This window comes from Ixodes scapularis, unplaced genomic scaffold (assembly GCF_016920785.2).
Source record: "Ixodes scapularis isolate PalLabHiFi unplaced genomic scaffold, ASM1692078v2 PGA_scaffold8__174_contigs__length_109621045, whole genome shotgun sequence".
NCBI classification, from domain to species: domain Eukaryota; kingdom Metazoa; phylum Arthropoda; class Arachnida; order Ixodida; family Ixodidae; genus Ixodes; species Ixodes scapularis.
Window position 1 is genome coordinate 43442384 of NW_024609883.1, and position 11356 is coordinate 43453739.

General features: G+C 48.6%; 1 protein-coding gene across 1 annotated transcript; it reads left to right on the plus strand.

Moving 5' to 3' along the window:
* The first annotated feature begins 5152 nt into the window (after window positions 1-5152).
* LOC8025593 lies at window positions 5153-6955 on the plus strand. Its single transcript, XM_002409483.4, has one exon. It carries the CDS (start codon window positions 5444-5446, stop codon window positions 6815-6817), a length of 1374 nt encoding a protein of 457 aa, XP_002409527.3. The 5' UTR covers window positions 5153-5443; the 3' UTR covers window positions 6818-6955.
* The last annotated feature ends 4401 nt before the right edge of the window (window positions 6956-11356 follow it).

Below are 11356 nucleotides of genomic sequence, written 5' to 3' on the forward strand. Positions count from 1 at the left end.
GAACCACCAAGGGTTCAGCAAGCCAAGTTACCATCTGGATGCCAGCGACCAAGGTGATGTGCACGAAGTGGTGCTTTTGACTAAACGTCGCAAAATGCCGCAGTGTCGACGAAAATTGATGAAACCTTGTTCGACGAACTGATCGTCACCAGCAGTGTAACAACTTGTTTTTTAGTGGGGGGGGGGGGCGGGGGCAAACCAGACCCCTCCCCCCCCCCCCCCCACAGGACCGAGGGGCGGTGCCCTTGGTATCCTTTGGGCGCCTCCGCCGGCCAGTGTTTGCCCTGCCCAGTGGCGGCTGTTTCGGGGGGGGGGGGGGCGGGGAGGAGAGGAGAGAGGGGGGGGGGGTGCCCTTGGTATCCTTTGGGTGCCGCCAGCCAGTGTTTGCCCTGCCCAGTGGTGGCTGTTTCTTTTTTTTTGGGGGGGGGGGGGGGGGCACAACACATATGCCTTACCCCCCCCCCACTCTGAGAGATGGGGGAGCAAGCGCCCCCCTTGCTCCCCTGGTTGGTACGCCCATGATCGTCACCATGCTGGCACTGGGCACCAACAGAAAAACTTCAATCCAGATGGAGATGTGCAGAATTGGTGGGAAGGAAGCAGCAAAATAAAATTTGAGAGGTAAGGTAGAGAAAACTAGAGCCAGTAAATAAGCTACGCTTCAGAGTAACGGCACTTAAAATCATAGTGTCTAGTTATGTAAAGCTTATGTGGAATCTCAAGAAACTCTTCTGTTCTTGAGAAATGTTAAAACGGTCTGCGACCGAGCAAAGTGATATTACCTGAGCTTCCTAACACCTCGGCTAAAGCTGAGGAAGTCTCAATTTTTAATTGTGGAGATGGACAGCTGCGTCCATGCCGCCTGCTGCAGAAATCTCTGTTTTAGAGGAAATGAATTTGATATGCCCCTGTCCTCATTCTGGCCAAGCAAAAGAGGAAGATGGCTTCCCAACGACTAAAGTTGCTGGATTCTAGGAAAGTAGCGTCAAGCTTCCCGTATGGTCAACATTTTGGTTCACGAAATAAGCAATTTCTTCTGGACCTCTCATTCTTGGTGATCCAATCTAAATTCGTTGGTGACGGTTAGCTTTATAGAGATGTTTCTTGTATACCGAGATTTTGTTATCAACACAACTGCCGAACAAGATACATGCATTGACACCACCAAATGCGGTGTCGATGCTTAGAGGCACTGAAAAATAATTCAATTCACTAGAAAAACGCTATCATTGTAAGAGAACCGTAGAGATGGGCATGATTGATAAGTTGGTTGCATACATATTGCCAGTGACGTTTACATTGGCAAGGAACATGGTGATCTTGGTGCGACTGGTTTAGAAAGACCCTCTCAGACGTTGCTCTCCTTGCTCTCAGAGCTTCAAAGGTGTGAATGGACACCCCGTCCATTCACACCTCCGAAGCTCTGAGAGCAAGGAGAGCAATTTTTTCCCCACCAAGATGGTGGGGAAAAAATTTACGAAAACGAAAGGCAGTCAAATATATATGCAACAAGAAAATAAAAGTTTTTCTTGGAAATTTCGAACAGGAGCTTACAAAACAACGAAGAATGTGACTGATTTCCGAAAAATATACAAATAATAAAGCGGGCTTTCGGCTGGGTGGCGCAAGATGACGCCCGATTCAAGGATGCTTTTATTTAGTTACCACCGTAACTTCCGGTGAGTGACCGCCCGTTAGAAAGAAATCCAATCCAATTGAATCCGTTACTCTCGCCGCCGCCACTCGCGTCGCTGACCTGCCCATAGAGTAATATACACAAGGTAAAGAGCGGACACCGCCATAGGCCCCAGCGGCCCAGATAGACCAGTGACAGGTAGCGCTCTTAGCGGGCGGTATTAAACATAATCTGATTCCGTTTCCGGTCAAGTTAGTTTCGGTTGGGCGTTTCTGCTTTGGTTCTCCGGTACCCTTCTCTCTCTCTTCCCTCCCCGCCTCGCTCGGCTCTCGGGAGCTCCTTGACTCCCGAAGCCGCTGTTATTTTTAGTTTCTTTTTTTTTTAATATGACGCACTTTTGCTTTATTTTTTTACGATAGAGTCCGTGCAAAATGTGTCAAACAATATTTCAACTTACTTCACAAAGCAGAAGTATATATATTTCTTGTTCGTTTTTCTATTGTAAAGCATTGAAGTTACACAATCGCCGCATTGACTCCTGGCTGGTGGTGCATTTTGGGGTCATCAACAGTAAGTGGTTCGAACACATTTTATTGGACCACATTCATGTATACATTATTTACTTCAGAAGTTCTGTATGTTTTATACGAAAGAGATCGATACTCACAAAAATAAATGAATATGAAGGACTTCGGCATATCGTACACTTCGTAATAGATTCTTAGCGGAACCAAGTTAACAAAACCTTTCCACGGAGAACATGCTGTATGATACATTCACTTTCACGCCAACTCGGGTACGGGAAGCAAGTGCAAAAATAAATAAGACATCGCTCCCATTACCAGTCATAAGAGTATAATAACAGTGTGAAGCACACACCGGATAGTACAAATTCCCGATTTCCGGCAAATATAAAAAAACACCAATTTGCATAGCCTCAAACTCACTGGGGGCGAGCCATTACCAAACAATGAGAACTCTATTCGAAATCTGACAAGATTCAACGTCCCTAAACATTCCCAAAAATTGTTCAGAAAAGAAATATGGCTTCAGAAAAAAGCGGCTAAAAAACTATGGACAGTGGATCCAAAAGTGGATACACTTTCTTTCAAATACTTTTAGCCTCTATACACTATATTCTATCGAAATTTTGTAGAAAGTGGACTAATATTTTTGTTAGGGAGCCGTGATACACATTCGCTGGAAAAGAGGGGAAACAAATATTTGGAGAGCAAGCTGCACCGCCCACTTAATAAGCACTTTTTGTTTTTGGTTTGGCAACCGCCTCTGGTAATACACTATTAACAGTTAAACCTGTCTCGTTGCTTACTAGACACTAAAGAGTGCAACCGAACTTTGTCCAAATTCCGGTTAAAGAAATCAAACATGTCAACACAAGCGTATTCTGCAAAACAATTTTAAAAACCCTTTGTGGTACTCCTCTGGGCAAAGGCTGAAACCACCCAGACCTCAAAGTGTGCTATACAAGGCGGCACACACTCCTCGGACATGTGTTACACTCTCTATTACGGGAAGAAAATGATTTTCTAGTTGCGGAATGAAATAAAAGGCAGCCTGTGATGGTACTACTAAGTTCCCTAAGAATTTTCCAGGCACGTGGTATGCTTTAGGAACAAGACAGTACTGGTGAGGCCTGGTCAAGTTATTAGACTCATCCTATACCAGCTGAGAACAGCCACAGCTGTAAGTTGCCTGTTCAAGCAAAAGCTTGATCAAATAGCCCCAAACGTAATAAAAAAGTGGACGAGTCATCAAATATGTTAGACCTGATGTCTGATGCCAGCTCAGAAATATCCTCTAGTGGCGGGAAGTTATCTATTGGAAGACATTCCACAATGTCTGAAGTTAAACTTTCATGGTGCGAAGATATTTGCAACTCCTTTAGGAGGTCAGCCTTGTCATCCTCTACGTTTTCATTGTCCGACAGTTTCAACAGTTTCTTTATCGAGAGGTGTTTTAGTCCTGGAGGTGAACTGATGCACGTTTGGGTTTGTGTTGCAGCCCAGCATTTGTCGTGTATGGCTCCAAAAACGTTCTCAAGTATGTCTTGCTGCAGGCGTCGTGTAAGTAAGAACTTAAAGTCATGGCTGCTTGAAAGCTCATCCCAGAGCGTGAGGAGACTTTTTATAGTAACTTGCCACCCAATTATGGCTTATGGCGGCCTCCTACTTTGGAACTGCCATGTCGAAATCCATCCGAGTTACTGGTGGAGAAAATCAAGTATTTCAGATTCTCCCTTCAGAATGGCATAACGCAACTTCTGCCCTGTCTTCTTGATGTTCTTTAGCTATTTAGACAATCAAGATGTATGCACATCCTATCACAGAAATAGGCTGTAGCCATGGCTGCCTCAGGAAGTTTCTTGGCATAAACAAGGGATATGATTGCAAGAAAGAGTGAGGCACTCAGTACCTGTGGGGCACAATTTTCTTCCATGTTACAGAAAGGTTCTTGAAAAAATGTGTCTCTCAGTAAGTTTCGTGGCCAATTGCAAGCTTATCTCATGGACAGAACAATAAAGTTCAACAATAGAAGACCACCAATACTCAATGACCTCATTTCCAATGCAAAGTTTGTGGGCTTGGAGATTGCTCTTGGTTGTTTTGGGAAGGTGCGGAACATCAAAGACAAAGTAAACGTGTTCGTTGTCAACTTCAAAGAATGGCTTATCAACACACACACCAAGCTTACGTTTAAAGCCCCCTAACCACAGACCACAGCCTTTACTGTGAAGCCAACAGTCTTAAGCTCCCGAATGAGAGAAATGAGGAGACTGTGTTGAACAGAAGACGTTGTTGGAGTGTGCACAACAGTGTATGCAAAGGGCCAAACGCACCTCCTTTAAACTTCAGACAGCATAACAACCAAGGCTCTATCTGCAATGTTAGACGTTCGTTCAACACCGTCATTTGTAAACCCATGGACGATGTCGTGTGCAGGGTCGTAAGTTAAATTCTTTTTTTTTAAACAATCTCATCGAATATCAACATGCACACACGTTCAAGTGCAGCCAGACAACCTGGCAGAAACAACAGCGCGAGAAGCTCGAACCGATCGGCTCCACGAATTCACGCCGAGCATGCGAGCACGTGGGCGGTCATGCGTCACCTTGATTGATGCAAAGTCGACCGAACATGATGCAGCAGAAAGCACAGATGGACGGCACGCACGGCACAGACGAACGACGCAGGGACGAGCAGAGGCCATGCAGAATGATGCGGAGGCGACGGCGTGCAGGCAGGCAGGCCATGGCAGGCGCCATTCATCACGTGGTTTTTGGACGTATTTGATTTAAACTATTTAGTCGTTTTAAGTACTTTAAATAATTTTAAAACACTGCCATTTAAAAAATAAATACTTTTCACAAAAAAGTTTTAATTAGTTTTAACCAAATTGCAGAAATGCGCCACGTAGCGGAGGGTATTAAACGCACTATCTGGGCCGCGAATCGGCTCCTGTGTCCTCTCTTTACGTTTACTATATTACTCTATGACCTGCCTGTGCCAGACTCGCCGATTTGGTCAATTTGGTCTTTTGGTTGTGGACTCACCGGGGACTCACCGCTTCTGTCGAGGAGCTGAAGATGTAGCAGCGGCCGTAGCAGCGGTCTTCATCCCCTTTATTCCACAAGCGCGCGAGGCCTTCGTTGTCAGAGCACGAACGGTGAGAAATGAAGCGAAGGAACAGAGAGCTGTAGGTAGGTTCGCAGGTGAAGACTGAAGAACGGACAAAGAGGATCGCTGGCAAAAAGGTATCTAGTGAGTGCAATGAGGCTCGCGATCGGCCATGGCGACGTTAGAAGGCGTCCGCGAGTCAGCGTCGCACAGGATTCCACACGAAACCCTCTATGGCTACTGCTGGTGCCGGGCCCCGGTCGGCCTGGTGCAGAGTCTCAAGAGCACCTGCTGTGACGTCCTGGTACGGGACGCCCGGAGCCTTTGCCGGCTACTACCATCGGTGCCTCACTACTTCGCGGCCCCGCTGCTCGCCAGGGCCGTCGAGGATGGACGTGACCGAGCCGCGCAGCTTCTGGTATCTGTTTGGCCAGGCGATGAGCTCGACCTGCAAGCCGTGCTGGGGACCGCTTGTCCGCTGGGACAGCATCCAGGACGCCTGGCCGCCGTCGCCGCCATCGTGAGATTCTTCGTCGAAATGGCGCTGGGGGGAGAGGTGGCCGCGCGGCTTCGCCGGCTGGACGTGACGGGCTTCCAGTGCGGCCGGGAACTGATCGAGTTTATCGTGCGTAAGATGAAGGTCTACTCCAAGAGGCGGCCCGTGGATCGCGGCGGTCGCTCCCTCCGCTGCGACTTTCTTGTGGGCGAAGAGTCCACCTTCGGCGTCTTCTGCACCATGCTCAAGCACGACAGGCGCGCGTTGCGGATCGACGTCGCCAACCTTGAAGTGGAGGGCATCGGCGAGTCCAAGCTCACCGAGCTGCTGGACATGCTGGAGGCCGAGCTGCTCGTGGGGCTCAGCGTCGCCTACAACTCGCTCCAGAACGAGGGACTCCTGCACATATGCGAGCGGCTGCGGCGGCTTCGCGGTCTGGTGGCGCTCGACATCTCGTCCAACGGCGTCCGTCGCGGGGACGCCCACCACTACGATTCCTTGGCAGACACGATAAGGACCCTACCTCAGCTGCGCCGGCTCAGCCTCAAGAGCTGCCGTATCGGGGGCTACCTGAACACCCTGCTGTCGCGCTGCTACCGACAGTTGGACCACCTGGACGTGAGCGCGTGCGGGCTGCGCCGACAAGATGTGCGGGTTCTCGAAGGCTTCGAGAACCTCGAGAGACTGGCGCTGTCCGATAACAACTTGTCCGGCCTGATCCCCGAACTGGCGGCCGTGCTGCAGACTCTGGGTCGCCTCCGCGTCGTCTTGCTGTCAAACTGCGACCTGAGGTCCGAAGGCTTCCATGTCGTTTGGGACGCTCTCAAGGCATCGGGCGAGCAGCTGCGCTGGCTCGACCTTACCTGGAACAAGCTATCCGAGGACACGCTGGCGGACTTAATGACCGATGTGGAGGCCGGCAGCTGTCTGCCCTTACTTGTGCAGCTCCTAGTACCCGTCCCCAGCAACCCGAGCCCCCGCTACTTCGAGGCTGTCAAGCGCATCGAGGCTACGAGCCCGAGGCTGCGGATACACACGGACCTCGTGTAATCTGCTGGACCTGTAGCACATACTCGCACGGCCACAGGCCAATGACCTATTCATTCATATGCCAGTGAGGCATCTCAATGGCCTCTACATACAGTTGGGCTGGAAACCCGTGCAAATAAACGGGCAAGTCATCGAGGAGCTGTTTCTTTGCGTACAAATTTGTGGGCCCTGTAACAAGTAGCGCAAGGTGCGTCGATGCACGAGGCACGTGTAACGTGCAGCCTTTGGGAGGATCATGGCGGCACAGCGCAGCAGTGAGCTAGATTTCACACGCCATGAATTTTCCAGAAGTGGCGCGCGGCGCGTGCCTCGAGCATTTCTACAACAATGAATGGCGCCACTTTTCCCAGGATAGAGGGACTTTACCTGTAACCCCAGCCAAATTGTATGCATGCAGACACATACACTCACACACACACAAAAAAAAATGTTTTATAACGAGACAGCTAGGGTCAAGTCACCCCAAATGAAGTGTCATTTGCCTAACACAGCCGTAGACTGCGATCTTCATTCAAAGCTAACGTCAGGGGTCTCACTTCACAAAAGAAGACACCAATAGGGAGGGCCTCCAATTTCGATTTGGCAAGGAAATTATAGAATTCCCACACATTAAATCTTGTGTCTAGCTAGAACCTGTCCAGCCCTTGCCTCTCTCTTTCGGATCGAGAGGTTCGGTTCTTGCTGCGAGAGGAGAGGAACCCTCTCTCCTCAAATCCAAAGACATAAAAAAAAAGAAAACATTTTTTTTTTTGTTTTTTTTTTCTTCTTTTACCGCAACCTTTCCTCGTGGACCAGTAGACGCCCACTTTCAGCCGTGCACGCACTGCTAGCAAAGTCAAATGGCTCCGTGCCACACCCCACCCTCCGTGACGCTTCCCCGTAGAGCTTCGGGAGTCAAGCCAGAAACGATTTGTTGCAAGTCGAAAGCCTGTGTCGTCTATTTGTCTTTCATGCCCCCCTTTCGTTATCATAATTTAGACACCGACACGCTCAACCATCCACATCCACAAAATAAACACTATTTTTCCCTGGCTCATTAAGTTAAGACTCGCACAAGTTCACAGCCATTATAATAATTTCTTAGACCCTTGCATTTTCTTTACCTAAATCTTCTACACCGTGTCATTTTTTTTTTTTTTCGGCTTCTGTGGAGAAAATAGCTGCGTAAAGACTACAGATCCGTTTCCAACTTGTGCTTCCTGGCGGACAAATATTTCGTACATTTCATCTATCAACACAACTAAAATTGCGGAGGTTATAAGCATTTCATGTATTCCAAAAAAGAACTACAAATTTGACTACTTCGAACATAATTACGAAAAACCATAAGACGAACCGAGTCAGGACCAGCACGAAGTCTTCGTGCCTTGGTTCCCTTTTGTTACCCACATACTTTTTCGTAATTAATATGTTCAATTTATACCAGCGTCTCTAGACTCGTCAAGCACAAAGTTGGGGCTGAAGTTTATCGAGCGAACCGATTGAACTCTGACGGCGATGACGCCTCGCTTTTTTTCGCCGAAGCCGAATCGGCGCGCTCCATGAACTTTCGTTTCCAACTTTGTCTTGGATGAGTCTAGAGCCCCCACTCATTTGCACACTTACTTTTCTCTTGATTGGCTAGTTTGCCGTTTTGACCCATCGAGGACTGAGTGTTTGGAGTGATCGATAACACGATCCTTATCCAGCGTTAAAAAAAGAGCACCCGACCTCCGGACCATCAAGCTCCTTGGTCACTGCCATAGAAACAGTGGTTATCGGTACTTGAGAGAAAAGCGAAGCGGGAATGATAGCGGCATTTACTCCTTGATAAAGCCAAGAACAATGAGCGGGTTGGTGAAAATACAATAATCAAATAAATAACTGTGCTTTTTGTCCTTGTCCCTAAGTATTTTCATTATTTCATTGATTCTTGACAAAGACCCTCGATGAAATTCCCGCTTCGCGTTGCTTACAAGTATGCGAGAACACAACCATTGTTCTGCATACACTTCCTCCCAAGGGCCGCACGATGCAGGACCACGTGCATTCGGGTCCATATCACAAGAGCGAATGACATTTTAGCGAACGGCGACATTTGAGCGAATGGTCGGTTTAGCGAATAACGGGGGCGCGCGTTAACCCATCCGTCGCGCTGCGCTTCATGCGAGCAAACACGTGGAGCGTGCTTGGGAAGGTAGCTTTGGCAGGCTTGCACTTGCACATGCTTGCTCGCACGAGCAAGAACATGGCGGCGGGACTATTGTTAGCCGCGCATGCTAAAAGCGCCAGTTAGTTGCTTTGGATGAAACCTCGGCGGCCGCACGAGCGCTCGTGCAGCGACTGCAGTCAAGGGTTGCCACTCGCGCTTGCACAGCCTTCGCAATAGAACTATTGCTGAATTACCCAAGCATCAATAAACCATTTACTATATTACACAAGCATCAAGGAGAATGCAGAGATTGGTGTTCCACGCGCCCACACGCGCACGCCTTCCCCGTATAAAATATTCGAAGTAAATTAGCAAAATAAAGCGTTGACGAACGCGCGTGCAAGGTACAATTTGTTTTAGGTTTTTGCTTTCGAAACTTTACTACTGCTGAGGCCAGCACGTGCGGCGCGTGGAACACCAATCCCGGCATTCTCCTTGATGCTTGGGTAATATAGCAATAGGTCTATTAGAATGCAGGGATTGGTGTTCCACGCGCCGCACGTGCAGGCCTCAGCAGTAATAACTTTTCTAAAGCAAATGCCTGAAGCAAATTGCTTCTTGCACGCGCGTTCGCAAGCCAGCCGTGTGCACGTGCGCACGTGCGCACCATTTCCCATATTCGCGTGTGCACGTGCGCACCATGTCCCATATTCTTTTACGCGGTTTTACGACCACGTGTATCAGGTTCGGGAATTAGACGACTGAGATATTACAACTAGATGTGTCTCGCAACAAAGCAAGCACAATTAAAGTGTACGTGTGGGAACGATATTTTCGCTACGCATTAGCTTTTTCTAAAGAAAAACTTTTGCATCCTGTTTCCTGCACGCCGTTGCATCTTTTTTAAAACCAGATTCAGCATTAAATTTGGTTAACGAAACAAACAAAACTTTATGTGCTACGAAAATTCACTATTTGAGATTTCACAGTTTTGGAAGGTTTTGGTTGCGATCAAGCGTGCCGAACAGTTATGCATGCGTACAACCACGAGTGCCAGAACGGGCCAACTGGCTCCTCGCTTGAAGCCCTGATCGCCTGATTCTCGACGTCACAGCGAAGCAACAATCGGCCCAACTATTCCTACCGTATTTCCCTATGTGGCTGTATAACTGACTTGCAAAATAACTTCTATAAATATGTTATTTCGTCGAGTAGTCTGCAAAGCGAGTTCGTCAAAGCAATATTCAAGCCTGCACATCTATTTTTGTCTCTTTCCAACAACTAATGTAAAACTCATTACACGCAGCATGCAGATAGCTACGTTTATTTTTTGGGGCGACCTCTAGGAGTAGGCGAGATTTCACAAAAACCCGGTGAGGTCATATAGACGTGAAGCCGGGACTTACTTTTACAAAAAAAAAAAAAAAAAAAAAAAACGGTTCCCAAAAAGGTTCACGCCTATTCGGCATGCCATGTTCACACGTGGTTTCTAAATGCGCCTGCCCGAGTCCCCGCGACCCGGGCCGTCCTGGCCGACCCAGTATTTTATTTTGCAGCCACGGGATGGCGCAACGTGTAGTGCCGAAAAATGCTGAGTCACTGAGCTGTGAGCAACAGCGCATGCCCAGGAAGCGTTCCATAGCCCAGCAGACAAAGATGGCAGCACGAGTCCCCGTTCTGCGGAAGAACGCTTCAAAACAGTGCTGCGTCACCACTTGCTTCGAAAGGTCGCTCGAGACACGGACATCGTGCACTGGCACTTTTGGACGCGACTAGCAAGACAAACACATAGAGGGGCTTTACTTTCCTAAGATCCAGGACAATAGGCGCGTTCGATTTACCTACACATCCTGCACCGGTGCGGGTCGTGCACTGGTGCAGAAGTGTAGCCCCGAGCGCATTCGCGTGAGAGTCTGCACCACGCTGTTCAATTCGCGAAGGTGTAGCACCATTTCCACTCCTGGCGTACACTTTCTGCACTCGCTCGTTTTGACGGTGTAGGCGGGTGCATGACAGCAGACGACGATAGCAGACGATAGCGCGAGGATGAAGTACGTTTTTGTTCGATTAGGCAGTGCGCAGTGGAACTGCACCACCGCCACACCGGGGGCACCATTCCTACACCGCAACTATACTGACTCTGCCCTGCCCCTAGACTCTCACTGCACTTTCTTCTAAATCGAACGCGCCTATTAGTTCACAGGAAACAGATGCCAGTGCATGAGACAGCTCGTTTCGCCTCGTGCTCTGCTTGCGCAGACTCGCAGCGGTTGTCGCGCTTGCAGAAAGAGCGGTACTTACTTATTTGAAATCGGAATAGATTACGTGGCCTTTAATTTATTTTGATCGTACATGCACGTGTAGTTACTGACCCAGTGTTACTGCGTAGTTCTTGGCGTCTTCGTTCG

Coding starts and splice junctions, on each gene's coding strand:
- LOC8025593 (XM_002409483.4), top strand. CDS start 5,444: ATGGCGACGTTAGAAGGCGTCCGCGAGTCAGCGTCGCACAGGATTCCA.